Genomic DNA, 13,980 nt, shown 5'->3' with positions numbered 1-13,980 from the left:
TTGACCACTGACCAGTGAGTGACCACTGTGTAATCAATGAGTGACCGCTGACCCACCCCAGTGAGCGCTGAGGAGCCATCGGTGACCTCTGTGGCCACCGTGAGCACCAGGAGACCTGCACAGAGTGACCACTGAGTGACCACCGAGTGACCACTGAGTGACCCTGAGTGACCACCGAGTGACCACTGACCAGTGAGTGACCGCTGAGTGACCACTGACCCACCCCAGTGAGCGCTGAGGAGCCATCGGTGACCTCTGTGGCCACCGTGAGCACCAGGAGACCTGCCGAGAGTGACCACCGAGTGACCACTGACCCCTGAGTGACCACTGAGTGACCACTGAGTGACCCTGAGTGACCACTGACCAGTGAGTGACCACTGACCCTGAGTGACCACTGACCAGTGAGTGAGTGCTGAGTGACCACTGACCCACCCCAGTGAGCACCGAGGAGCCATCGGTGACCTCTGTGGCCACCGTGAGCACCAGGAGACCTGCACAGAGTGACCACTGAGTGACCACCGAGTGACCACTGATTGACCCTGAGTGACCACCGAGTGACCACTGACCAGTGAGTGACCACTGAGTGACCACTGACCCACCCCAGTGAGCGCTGAGGAGCCATCGGTGACCTCTGTGGCCACCGTGAGCACCAGGAGACCTGCCGAGAGTGACCACCGAGTGACCACTGACCCCTGAGTGACCACTGAGTGACCACTGAGTGACCCTGAGTGACCACTGACCAGTGAGTGACCACTGACCCTGAGTGACCACTGACCAGTGAGTGACCACTGACCAGTGAGTGACCGCTGAGTGACCACTGACCCACCCCAGTGAGCGCTGAGGAGCCATCGGTGACCTCTGTGGCCACCGTGAGCACCAGGAGACCTGCGGAGTGACCACTGAGTGACCACTGAGTGACCACTGAGTGACCACTGAGTGACCACTGACCAGTGACTGACCGCTGTGTAATCAATGAGTGACCACTGACCCACCCCAGTGACCACTGACCCACCCCAGTGAGCGCTGAGGAGCCATCGGTGACCTCTGTGGCCACCGTGAGCACCAGGAGACCTGCCGAGAGTGACCACTGAGTGACCACTGACCACTGACCCTGAGTGACCCTGAGTGACCACTGACCAGTGAGTGACCACTGACCCTGAGTGACCACTGACCAGTGAGTGACCACTGACCAGTGAGTGAGTGCTGAGTGACCACTGACCCACCCCAGTGAGCGCTGAGGAGCCATCGGTGACCTCTGTGGCCACCGTGAGCACCAGGAGACCTGCGGAGTGACCACTGAGTGACCACTGAGTGACCACTGAGTGACCACTGACCCTGAGTGACCACTGACCCTGAGTGACCACTGAGTGACCACTGAGTGACCACTGACCCTGAGTGACCACCGAGTGACCACTGAGTGACCACTGACCCAACCCCAGTGACCAATGAGTGACCACTGAGCACTAACCAATAACCAGTGAGTGACCGCTGAGTGACACTGACCAGTGACCACTGAGTGACCAGGGAGTGACCACTGACCACTGAGTGACCACTGAGTGACCACTGAGTGACCCCTGACCCATGAGTGACCACCGAGTGACCACTGAGTGACCTCTGAGTGACCCCTGCTTCCTTCCACTGACCTTTGACCCCTCCCACTGACCACTGACCCCTCCCCCTGACCTTTGACCCCTCCCGCTGCCCCCTCCCCCGCCCCTCCCCCACTCACCATCCTCAGGCTCCATCCCGGGCTCAATTTCGGGGCAATTTTCGCCATTTTTGGGGCAATTTTTGGGACAAATTTCGGCATTTTCGGGGTCACTCCCTGAGGAGCTCCCGGGCTCCACCCCGGGCTCGGTTTTGGGGCAATTTTGGGAATTTTCGGGGCAATTTTGGGAATTTTCATGGAACTTTTGGGAGTTTTCGGGACAATTTTGAGGATTTTTGGGACAATTTTGGAGGGTTTTGGGGTCAGCCCCGGAGTTGATCCCGGGAGGGATTTTGGGGCAATTTTCGTGATTTTTGGGGCAATTTTCGGAGTTTTCAGGGCAATTTTTGGAGTTTTCAGGGCAATTTTGGGGAATTTCGGGCTCAGTCTCGGGGGAAATTTCGGGGCAATTTTGGGGGGTCCCGGGGGGGATTTCGGGGCAATTTTGGGATATTTCGGGGCGATTTTGGGAGTTTTTGGGGCAATTTTGGGAGTCTTTGAGGCAATTTGGGGGAATTTCGGGCGGAATTTCGGGGCAATTTTGGGGAATTTCGGGGCAGTTCTGGGGGGTCCCTGGGGGGCTCCCGGGGGGGTTCCCGGGGCAGTTTTGGGGAATTTTGGGGCAGTTTTGGGCGGTTTTGGGGCTCCCCAGCAGCAGCAGCAGCAGCAGCGGCAGCGCGAGCGCGGCCATGGCGCGTGGGGGGCGTGGCTTAGCGGGAGGGGGCGTGCCCTCCCCCCGGGCCTCAGCCAATCCCCGCCCGCATCTCCGCCCTCTCCTCTAATCCCCGCCTACCCCTCCGCCCTCCCGACCAATCAGCGCCGAGGGGCGTGGCCAGAGCCGAATTGCCACGTTGCCAGGAACGCGAAAATGGGCGTGGCTTCCTCGGCGCCGCACCAAATATGGCGAAAAGGGGGCGGGGCTTCCGCGCCGCGCTCAAGATGGCGGCGGAAGGTGAGGGCGGAAGCGGGGCGGGGCGGGGAGCGGAAGCGGCGGCGGAGAGGGCGGAAGTGAAGGGCGGGCGACCGGAAGTCGCCTCACGATGGGGGAGAAGAAAACGTCGGGTGAGGGGGGAGGGGCGCGGGGGGTCCCGGGCTTGATTTTGGGGGTCCCGGGTTTGATTTTGGGTCCCGGGTTGATTCGGGGGTCCCAGTGTTGATTTTGGGGGTCCCAGTGTTGATTTTGGGGGTCTCAGGTTCGATTCGGGGGTCCCGGTGTTGATTTTGGGTCCCGGGTTGATTCGGGGGTCCCAGTGTTGATTTTGGGGGTCTCAGGTTCGATTCGGGGGTCCCGGGGTTGATTTTGGGGGTCCCGGGGTCGATTCGGGGGTCCCGGGGTTGATTTTGGGGTGCCCGGGGTCGATTTTGGGGGTCCCGGGGTCGATTCGGGGGTCCTGGGGTTGATTTTGGGGGTCCCGGGGTTGATTTTGGGGTCCCGGGGTTGATTTTGGGGGTCCCGGGGTCGGTTCGGGCGTCCCAGTGTTGATTTTGGGGGTCCTGGGGTTGATTTTGGGGTCCCGGGGTCGGTTCGGGGGTTCACCATTTTTCGGAGGTAAATCCCCGAATTTTTGAGGATAAATTCCCCAATTTTCCGGGATAAATTTCCCATTTTTTTTTTAAACGGCGAGCTCCTGATTTTTAGAGCGTAAATTCCTCACTTTTTTAGAGCTGAATTCCCGGATTTTTTGGGCACAAATTCCCCATTTGTTGGTCTAAACGCTCCATTTTTTTTATATAAATTCCTGATTTTTTGCGGTGAATTCCTGATTTCTTGAGGCTAAATTCCCGATATTTTGGGGTTAAATTCCCGGTTTTTTTGAGATAAATTCCCAGTTTTTTCAGGATAAATTCCCCATCTTTTGGGGCTAAATTCCCCATTTTTTTGGGTTAAATCCCTGAATTTTCCGGGATAAATTTCCCATTTTTTTTTTAAACGGCGAGCTCCTGATTTTTAGAGCGTAAATTCCTCACTTTTTTAGAGCTGAATTCCCGGATTTTTTGGGCACAAATTCCCCATTTGTTGGTCTAAACGCTCCATTTTTTTATAAAAATTCCTGATTTTTTGGGGTGAATTCCTGATTTCTTGAGGCTAAATTCCCGATATTTTGGGGTTAAATTCCCAGTTTTTTAATGGCAAATTCCCGATATTTTGGGGTTAAATTCCCGTTTTTTTTGAGATAAATTCCCAGTTTTTTCAGGATAAATTCCCCATCTTTTGGGGCTAAATTCCCCATTTTTTTGGGTTAAATCCCTGAATTTTTTGGGATAAATTCCCCAATTTTCCGGCATAAATCCACTTTTTTAGAGCTGAATTCCCGGATTTTTTGGGCATAACTTCCCCATTTTTTCGTCGAAACGCTCCATTTTTTTTTTAATAAATTCCTGATTTTTTGGGGTAAATTCCTCCAAATTTGGGGACGCCCGAATTTTAACCCTTTCACCCCCAGCCCGCGTTCCCGAGGGGGGTCCCCGGCGCGTCCTGGACGCTCCGGCGCGGCAGCGGCGCCTGCACCGGCAGCTCGAGGCGCTGGAGAACGACAACTTCGGCGACGATCCACAGGCGGGGCTGCCCCGGCCCGGGAAACGGCTCCCCAACTTCAGCGACAGCACCGAGACCGGTACCGGGCTGAACCGGGACAAACTGGGACAAACTGGGACAAACTGGGACAGAGGGAACCGGGATTGGGGGGTTCAAAGGGGATTTGGGGGGTCCTGGGCTGGGAAACGGCTCCGGAACTTCAGCGACAGCACCGAGACCGGTACCGGGCTGAACCGGGCTGAACTGGGACAAACTGGGACAAACTGGGACAAACTGGGACAAACTGGGACAGAGGGAACCGGGATTGGGGAGTTTAAATAGGATTTGGGGGGTTCTGTGGGGGTATTGGGGCTCCCCAACTTCAGCGACAGCACCGAGACCGGTACCGGGCTGAACCGGGACAAACTGGGCTGAACTGGGACAAACTGGGACAAACTGGGACAAACTGGGCCAAACTGGGACAGAGGGAACCGGGATTGGGGGATTTGGGGGGGTTTAAAGGGGTCTGGGGGGTCCTGGGCTGGGAAACGGCTCCGGAACTTCAGCGACAGCACCGAGACCGGTACCGGGCTGAACCGGGCTGAACTGGGACAAACTGGGACAAACTGGGACAAACTGGGACTGAGGGAACCGGGATTGGGGGGTTTGGGAGGGTTTTGGGGAGGTTCAAAGGGGATTTGGGGGGTTCTGTGGGGGTATTGGGGCTCCCCAACTTCAGCGACAGCACCGAGACCGGTACCGGGCTGAACCGGGACAAACTGGGCTGAACTGGGACAAACTGGGACAAACTGGGACAAACTGGGACAAACTGGGACAAACTGGGACAGAGGGAACCGGGATTGGGAGGTTTGGGAGGGTTTAAAGGGGTTTGGGGGGTCCTGGGCTGGGAAACGGCTCCCGAACTTCAGCGACAGCACCGAGACCGGTACCGGGCCCAACCGGGCTGAACTGGGCCAAACTGGGACAAACTGGGACAGAGGGAACCGGGATTGGGGGGTTCAAAGAGGATTTTGGGGGGGTTCAATAGGGTTTGGGGGGTCCTGGGCTGGGAAACGGCTCCGGAACTTCAGCGACAGCACCGAGACCGGTACCGGGCTGAACTGGGACAAACTGGGATAAAGTGGGACAAACTGGGACAGAGGGAACCGGGATTGGGAGGTTTGGGAGGGTTTAAAGGGGTTTGGGGGGTCCTGGGCTGGGAAACGGCTCTGGAACTTCAGCGACAGCACCGAGACCGGTACCGGGCTGAACTGGGACAAACTGGGACAAACTGGGACAAACTGGGACAGAGGGAACCGGGATTGGGGGGTTCAAAGAGGATTTTGGGGGGGTTCAATAGGGTTTGGGGGGTCCTGGGCTGGGAAACGGCTCCGGAACTTCAGCGACAGCACCGAGACCGGTACCGGGCTGAACCGGGACAAACTGGGACAAACTGGGACAAACTGGGACAAACTGGGACAGAGGGAACCGGGATTGGGGAGTTTAAATAGGATTTGGGGGGTTCTGTGGGGGTATTGGGGCTCCCAACTTCAGCGACAGCACCGAGACCGGTACCGGGCTGAACCGGGACAAACTGGGCTGAACTGGGACAAACTGGGACAAACTGGGACAAACTGGGACAAACTGGGACAAACTGGGACAGAGGGAACCGGGATTGGGAGGTTTGGGAGGGTTTAAAGGGGTTTGGGGGGTCCTGGGCTGGGAAACGGCTCCCGAACTTCAGCGACAGCACCGAGACCGGTACCGGGACAAACTGGGACAAACTGGGACAAACTGGGACAAACTGGGACAAACTGGGACTGAGGGAACCGGGACTGGGGGGTTCAAAGGGGATTTGGGGGGTCCTGGGCTGGGAAACGGCTCCCGAACTTCAGCGACAGCACCGAGACCGGTACCGGGCTGAACTGGGACAAACTGGGACAAACTGGGACAAACTGGGACAGAGGGAACCGGGATTGGGAGGTTTGGGGGGGTTTAAAGGGGTTTGGGGGGTCCTGGGCTGGGAAACGGCTCCGGAACTTCAGCGACAGCACCGAGACCGGTACCGGGCTGAACTGGGACAAACTGGGACAAACTGGGACTGAGGAAACCGGGACTGGGGGGTTTGGGAGGGTTTTGGGGAGGTTCAAAGGGGATTTGGGGGGTTCTCTGGGGGTTTTGGGGCTCCCCAACTTCAGCGACAGCACCGAGACCGGTACCGGGCTGAACTGGGACAAACTGGGATAAAGTGGGACAAACTGGGACTGAGGGAACCGGGATTGGGAGGTTTGGGAGGGTTTAAAGGGGTTTGGGGGGTCCTGGGCTGGGAAACGGCTCCCCAACTTCAGCGACAGCACCGAGACCGGTACCGGGCCCAACCGGGACAAACTGGGACAAACTGGGACAAACTGGGACAAACTGGGACAGAGGGAACCGGGATTGGGAGGTTTGGGAGGGTTTAAAGGGGTTTGGGGGGTCCTGGGCTGGGAAACGGCTCCCGAACTTCAGCGACAGCACCGAGACCGGTACCGGGACAAACTGGGACAAACTGGGACAAACTGGGACAAACTGGGACAAACTGGGACTGAGGGAACCGGGACTGGGGGGTTCAAAGGGGATTTGGGGGGTCCTGGGCTGGGAAACGGCTCCCGAACTTCAGCGACAGCACCGAGACCGGTACCGGGCCCAACCGGGCTGAACTGGGACAAACTGGGACAAACTGGGACAAACTGGGACAAACTGGGACAGAGGGAACCGGGATTGGGGAGTTTAAATAGGATTTGGGGGGTTCTGTGGGGGTATTGGGGCTCCCCAACTTCAGCGACAGCACCGAGACCGGTACCGGGCTGAACCGGGACAAACTGGGCTGAACTGGGACAAACTGGGACAAACTGGGACAAACTGGGCCAGAGGGAACCGGAATTGGGGGGTTCAAAGGGGATTTGGGGGGTTCAATAGGGTTTGGGGGGTCCTGGGCTGGGAAACGGCTCCGGAACTTCAGCGACAGCACCGAGACCGGTACCGGGCTGAACCGGGACAAACTGGGCTGAACTGGGCTGAACCGGGACAAACTGGGACAAACTGGGCCAAACTGGGCTGGGATTGGGGCATTTAAAGGGATTTGGGGGCTTTAAAGGGGATTTTGGGGCTGAATTTTTTATTTTAATTGGATTTTAGAATTGAATTTTGCAGTTTTTGCTGAATTTGGGGCTGATTTTGGAGCTGAATTCAGGATTTGGGACAGAAATCTGGATTTTGGAGTGGATTTGGGGCTGGATTCAGGCTGAGATTTGGGGCAGAATTTTGCATTTTTCGCTGATTTTGGGGCTGAATTCTGGATTTTGGGGCTGAATTTTGCATTTTAATTGGATTTTGGGGTTGAATTTTGCAGTTTGGGGCTGATTTTGGGCTTGAATTCTGGATTTGTGGCTGAATTTGGCGTTGGAGTGGATTTTAGATTTGGGATCAGATTTTGAGCTGAATTTGGGGCAGAATTTTGCATTTTTCACTAAATTTTGGGTTGAATTTTGGGGTTGAAATCTGGATTTTGGGAGCAGAATTTTGGGGTTGAGATCTGGATTTTGGGCTGAATTTTGGGGTTGAAATCTGGATTTGGGGTTGGATTTTGGGGTGAATTTTAGGCTGAAATTTTGGGGTTGAAATCTGGATTTTGGGAGCAGAATTTTGGGGTTGAAATCTGGATTTTGGGGTTCAAATCTGGATTTGGGGCTGAATTTTGGGGTTGGATTTTTGGGGTGAATTTTGGGCTGAAATTTTGGGAATTTTGGGGTTGAAATCTGGATTTTGGGAGCAGAACTTTGGGATTCATATCTGGATTTTGGGGTGAATTTTGGGCTGGAATTTTTGGGGTTGAAATCTGGATTTTGAGAGCAGAATTTTGGGGTTGAAATCTGGATTTTGGGAGCAGAACTTTGGGGTTCATATCTGGATTTTGGGGTGAATTTTGGGCTGAATTTTGGGTTTTTTCCTAGGCAAGAAGAAGAAGAAAACTCGAGGGGATCATTTCAAGCTGCGCTTCCGCAAAAACTTCCAGGCCCTGCTGGAGGAGCAGGTGGGGATGGGGAAATTTGGGGAAATTTTGGGGAATTTGGGAGAAATTTGAGGAAATTTGGGAAATTTGGGGGTGATTTTGGGGGATTTTTGAGGATTTTGGGAGGTCAGAGGGGATTTTGGAGAGTAAAAGGAGATTTAGGGGATTTTTAAATATTTTGGGGGATTTGGGGGTGGTTTGAGGGAATTTCAGATAATTTGGGCTTGGATTTTGGAACTGAATCTTTGAGTTTTAAACTGGATTTCGGGAGTGAATTTTTGGATTTGAATCTGGATTATTTGGAGGTGGATTTGGGGGCTGAATTTTGGATTTTAAGCTGGATTTTAGGGCTGATTTTGGGGCTGAATTTTGGATTTCAACCTGCATTTTGGGGCTGGATTTTTGGTCTAAATTCTGGAATTTTTGGGACTGATTTTGGGTCTCAGTTCTGGATTTTGAGCTGATTTTGGATATTGGGTCTAAATTCTGGGGTTTTGGGTTGGATTTTGGGTCAGAATTTTGAATTTCAGCCTGGATTTTGGGGCCTGGAGTTTTGTTCTGAATTCTGGAATTTTGGGTCAGAATTTTCTATTTTAACCCCTTCAGAATCCGAGTGCAGCCGAGTGCCCCGCACTGAATTCTCGATTTTTGGGCTGGATTTTGGGAGTGAATTTTGGATTTTCATCTGAATTTGGGGCTGAATTTTGGATTTTCATCTGAATTTGGGGCTGAATCTTGGGGCTGAATTTTGGACTTCAACCTGGATTTTGGGGCTGGATTTTGGGGGCAGATTTTGGGGCTGAATTCTGGCATTTTGGGTCAGAATATTATATTTTAACCCCTTCAGAACCTGAGTGCAGCTGAGGGCCCCACGCTGAATTCTGGATTTTTGGGCTGGATTTTGGGGCTGAATTTTGGATTTTAAGCTGGATTTTTGAGGTGGATTTTGGGGCTGGAGTTTTGTCCTGAATTCTGGAGTTTTGGGTCAGAATTTTATATTTTAACCCTTTCAGAACCTGAGTGCAGCTGAGGGCCCCAATTACGTCTCGGCCGGGGCCGCCCCGTCCCGGCTGCCCCAGCGCCATTTCTGCGCCGTCTGCGGCTTCCCCTCGGGCTACACCTGCGTCACCTGCGGGGCCAGGTACTGCTGCACACGCTGCCTGGGCACCCACCAGGACACCAGGTCAGGAAACAGGGAGAAAACGGGAAAAAACAGTGAAAAAATGGGGAAAAACGGCCCAAAAATGGGGGAAAATGGCCCAAAAATGGGGGAAAATGGCCCAAAAATGGGGGAAAATGGCCCAAAAATGGGGGAAAACGGCCCAAAAATGGGGGAAAATGGCCCAAAAATGGGGGAAAACGGCCCAAAAATGGGTTTGGGGACACACCTGCGTCACCTGCGGGGCCAGGTACTGCTGCACACCCTGCCTGGGCACCCACCAGGACACCAGCTCAGAAAACTGGGAAAAATGGTGAAAAAACAGTGAAAAAATGGGGAAAAAAGGCCCAAAAAAGGGGAAAAAAAAAAGAAAAACGGGGAAAAACTGGGAAGGTGGCAAAGCCAACAAGAAATGGGAAAATACCCCAGGAGAATGGAAAAAAGAGCAAAAAAATAGGAAAATGGTGAATAAATGGGAAAAAAATTGTGAAAAATGGGGAATAAACAGCAAAAAGAAAAAGGGAAAAACAGCAGGAAAGATGGGGGGAAAATGGGAAAACCAATAAAAAATGGGAAAAAATCCAGTAAAAATGTGGAAAAGCCTGGGGAGAACTGGGAAAAAGAAAAAAAGGGAAAAAACAGAAGAAAATTGGGGGAAATGGCCAAAAAATGGGGGAAAAATGGGAAAAGAACCCAAGAAAAGCGGGGGGGAAATGGGAACATAGGAAAACCAACAAAAAAATGGGGACAAAACCACAAAAATGGAAAAAAATGGAAAAAAAGGGGGAAAAACAGAAAAAAGAAGAGAAAATCAACAAAAAAATGAGAAAAAATATGGCAGAATGGGAAGAAATTGGGAAAACTGGAAATCAGGAAAAAAAAAGTTTAAAAATGGTGGAAAAGTGGGAAAAACCATGGTAAAAATGAGAAAAAAAAATCAGGAAAATGGGGAAACAGGAAGAAATGGTAGAAACTTGGTAAAAATGAGAAAGTCAGAGAGAAAACTTTGTAGAAAAAGGGAAAAACCCAGGAAAATAAAAAAAATATTTTAAAAATGGGAAAAAACCCAAGAAAATGGGAACAATTCCTGGGAAAATAGGAAAAATGCAAGGGAAAATGTGACAAACAGGGAAAAAAGGTAAAAAACTGGGAAACATTGGCAAAATTGGGAAAAAGGGGAAAAAAGGGGAAAAATGACGGAAATGGGGAAAACTGGGATCCCCCAGTTTTTAGTGGGGAGGGGTCTCACCCTGCTGACCCCTGACCTTTCCCTCCCCTTCCCCGCAGGTGCCTGAAGTGGACGGTGTGACCCCGCCCCCAATATGGCGGGTGTGGCCACGCCCACAATATGGCTGCCATGATGTCACCCGGATATGGCCTCCGTGAGCGCATCTTTGTTTGGTCCCACTCCTAAAATGGCCGCCGTGGCTCCACCCCCAAGATGGCTGCTGTGACTCCGCCCCCAAGATGGCCGTCATGGCCATACCCCCAAAATGGCTGCCGTGGTCCCACCCCAAAATGGCCACCATGGCTGTACCCCCAAAATGGCTGCCTTGGCTCCACCCTCAACATGGCCACACCCCCAAAAATGGAAGCTATGACCACACCCCCAAGATGGCTGCCATGGCCCCACCCACAAAATGGCTGCCATGGTCCCACCCCCAAGATGGCTGCCATGACCATGCCCACAAAATGACTGCCATGGCCCCACCCACAAAATGGCTGCCATTGAATCTCCCACAAAATGGTTGCCATGGCTCCAGCATAAGATGGCCGCCATGGCCCCTCCCACAAAATGGCCACCATGGCCATGCCCACAAAATGGCTGCCATGGCCCCTCCCACAAATGGCAACCACGGCCACATCCACAAAATGGTCGCCATGACCATGCCCACAAAATGGCCGCCATGGCCCCTCCCACTCCCAAGATGGCGACCGGGCCCGGTTTGAACCAAAAGCCGAATTTTTCCTACCAAAATCTTTGGGATCGACTTTATTTGGAGGAGGTGGGAGGAGCTACAGGAGAGGGGGTGGGGCCTGGGGGAGGGGGCGGGGCCTCGGGAATTTGGGGGAAAATCCGGGAAAATCGGGAAAAAATCCGGGAGAAACGAGCGGGAACAGCGACCCCGCCCCTTGAGGGCGGAGCTGCACCACCATTGGCCCAAGATGGCCGCCCTGAGATCTGATTGGATGAACATTCCCTGAGGGCTCCGCCCCTTTATGGCTGCTGGGGCCCCGCCCCGGGATCAAGCCACGCCCATAAATACAACACCCGCCTACTTCTGGCTTAGCCACGCCCCTTTTAGGGCAAAGCCCCACCCACAAATTCAAGCCATGCCCCCTTTAGGGTCAAGCCCCACCCCCTGAGCCACGTCCTATCCTTTTGGTCCAAGCCCCGCCCCTTTGGTCCAGGCCCCGCCCCCAAATCCCCTTGTGCTGCCCAGGCTCCGCCTCCTGTGATGTCACCAGGGCAAAGTCCCTCGGCGGCCAATCAGCATTGGCTCCGCCCCTCTGGGGCGGGGCGAGGCGGCCTGCAGCTGTGGGGATAATGAGATGCAAATGAGCTGGGGGAGGGGACAGGTGACGGGAAGGGGGTGGGTCTGACCCAGAGAGGGGCGTGGCCAGGGGAGGGCGTGGTCTCTGGCTCTTAGCAGGAGGTGGGGCTTTCTTAGTGGGCATGTCCAGACTCTTCTGGTGGGTGTGGCCTAATGGGGCTGGGCTTATTTTCTTTCTCACCTGATGGGCGTGGCCCCGTGGGGGTGGGGATTGTTTGTTTTCTCTCCTTGTGGGTGTGGCCTAATTGGGGCGGGGTTTATCTCTATTCTAACCCAGTGCGTGTGGCCTATTGGGGGCGGGGCTTTACCCACTGGGTGTGTCCTGCTCTCCTGGTGGGTGTGGCCTAATGGGGGTGTGGTTATTTACTTTCTAACCCAATGGGCGTGGCCTAATGGGGGTGGGGTTTATCTCCTTGCTCACTACATGGGCGGGGCTCCACGGGGGTGGGATTTCTGCCTTTGGGTGTGGCCTGATTCACTTGGTGGGCGGGGTTTGTGGTATTCTAATGCAGTGGGTGTGGCCTATTGGGGCGGGGCTTATATCCCTGTTCACTGGATGGGTGGGGCTCAATGTGGGCAGGGCTTTTGTTATTTTAATGCAGTGGGTGTGGCCTATTGGGGCGGGGCTTATATCCTTGCTCACTGCATGGGTGGGGCTCAATGTGGGTGGGGCTTTTGTTATTTTAATGCAGTAGGTGTGGCCTATTGGGGGCAGGGTTGTGGTGGTGGGTGTGGCCTGCTCACCTGGTGGGCGGGGTTTATGTCCTTTCTAACACAGTGAGTGTGGCCTATTGGGGGCGGGGTTTGTGTCAGTCTAACCCAGTGGGTGTGGCCTAATTGGGGGCGGGGTTTATTTCACTACTTATCCAATGGGTGGGGCTCAATGTAGGCGGAGTTTATCACGACGGGCGTGGCCTGCTCACCTGGTGGGCGGGGTTTATATCTATTCTAATGCAGTGGGTGTGGCCCGTTGGGGGCGGGGTTTCTGTGCCTGCTCGCCCAATGGGTGTGGCCTAATGGGGGCAGGGGTTTATATCCTTCCTGACCCAATGGGTGGGGCTCAATGTGGGCGGGGTTTGTGGCGGTGGGCGTGGCCTTCTCACCTGGTGGGCGGGGCTTATATCTATTCTAATGCATTGGTTGTGGCCCGTTGGGGGCGGGGTTTATGTACATGCTCACACAATGGGAGGAGCTCAATGTGGGCGGGGTTTGCGGCAGTGGGCGTGGCCTTCTCACCTGGTGGGCGGGGCTTATATCTATTCTAATGCATTGGTTGTGGCCCGTTGGGGGCGGGGTTTATGTACATGCTCACACAATGGGAGGAGCTCAATGTGGGCGGGGTTTGTGGCAGTGGGCGTGGCCTGCTCACCTGGTGGGCGGGGCTTATATCTATTCTAATGCATTGGTTGTGGCCCGTTGGGGGCGGGGTTTATGTACATGCTCACACAATGGGAGGAGCTCAATGTGGGCGGGGTTTGTGGCGGTGGGCGTGGCCTTCTCACCTGGTGGGCGGGGCTTATATCTATTCTAATGCATTGGTTGTGGCCCGTTGGGGGCGGGGTTTATGTACATGCTCACACAATGGGCGGGGCTCAATGTGGGCGGGGTTTGTGGCGGTGGGCGTGGCCTTCTCACCTGGTGGGCGGGGCTTATATCTATTCTAATGCATTGGTTGTGGCCCGTTGGGGGCGGGGTTTATGTACATGCTCACACAATGGGCGGGGCTCAATGTGGGCGGGGTTTGTGGCGGTGGGCGTGGCCTTCTCACCTGGTGGGCGGGGCTTATATCTATTCTAATGCATTGGTTGTGGCCCGTTGGGGGCGGGGTTTATGTACATGCTCACACAATGGGAGGAGCCCAATGTGGGCGGGGTTTGCGGCAGTGGGCGTGGCCTTCTCACCTGGTGCGCGGGGCTTATATCTATTCTAATGCATTGGTTGTGGCCCGTTGGGGGCGGGGTTTATGTACATGCTCACACAATGGGCGGGGCT

General features: G+C 54.3%; 3 protein-coding genes across 3 annotated transcripts in view; 1 reads left to right on the top strand and 2 right to left on the bottom strand.

The window, feature by feature from the left end:
• Positions 1-56: 56 nt before the first annotated feature.
• LOC134434223 (basic salivary proline-rich protein 2-like) lies at positions 57-2,399 on the bottom strand (the record flags this gene model as incomplete). The annotated part of the gene is made up of 6 exons (XM_063182899.1): positions 1,730-2,399; positions 1,220-1,282; positions 1,009-1,071; positions 823-885; positions 429-491; positions 57-115 (listed from the first exon to the last, which is right to left on the bottom strand). Coding segments are annotated over exons 1-6 (981 nt in total), but the record flags the coding sequence as incomplete, so codon positions are not given.
• A 308-nt stretch (positions 2,400-2,707) lies between these two features.
• On the top strand, positions 2,708-11,411 carry LOC134434221 (zinc finger HIT domain-containing protein 1-like). The gene is made up of 5 exons (XM_063182895.1): positions 2,708-2,770; positions 4,153-4,323; positions 8,216-8,295; positions 9,288-9,457; positions 10,721-11,411. Exons 1-5 carry the CDS (start codon positions 2,749-2,751, stop codon positions 10,740-10,742), a joined length of 465 nt encoding a protein of 154 aa, XP_063038965.1. The 5' UTR covers positions 2,708-2,748; the 3' UTR covers positions 10,743-11,411.
• A 30-nt stretch (positions 11,412-11,441) lies between these two features.
• LOC134434222 (retinal guanylyl cyclase 1-like) overlaps positions 11,442-13,980 on the bottom strand; it is a gene marked incomplete at its 5' end in the record, with an annotated part of 39,803 nt that continues 37,264 nt past the window's right edge. Inside the window, one exon of the mRNA XM_063182896.1 lies at positions 11,442-11,970. The remainder of the gene's footprint in view (positions 11,971-13,980) is intronic.

The sequence above is a fragment of the Melospiza melodia genome, unplaced genomic scaffold, assembly GCF_035770615.1.
Source record: "Melospiza melodia melodia isolate bMelMel2 unplaced genomic scaffold, bMelMel2.pri scaffold_336, whole genome shotgun sequence".
Taxonomy (NCBI): domain Eukaryota; kingdom Metazoa; phylum Chordata; class Aves; order Passeriformes; family Passerellidae; genus Melospiza; species Melospiza melodia.
Note: the sequence above shows the minus strand (reverse complement) of the source record. Positions and strands in the feature narration are given on the sequence as shown.

What these genes read in the sequence shown, in the direction of transcription:
- LOC134434221 (XM_063182895.1), top strand. Translation starts at nt 2,749, where the DNA reads ATGGGGGAGAAGAAAACGTCGG. An exon ending in CAGCGACAGCACCGAGACCG is followed by an intron (nt 4,324 to 8,215) that starts GTACCGGGCTGA and finishes GTTTTTTCCTAG; the next exon opens with GCAAGAAGAAGAAGAAAACT. An exon ending in GGCACCCACCAGGACACCAG is followed by an intron (nt 9,458 to 10,720) that starts GTCAGGAAACAG and finishes CCTTCCCCGCAG; the next exon opens with GTGCCTGAAGTGGACGGTGT.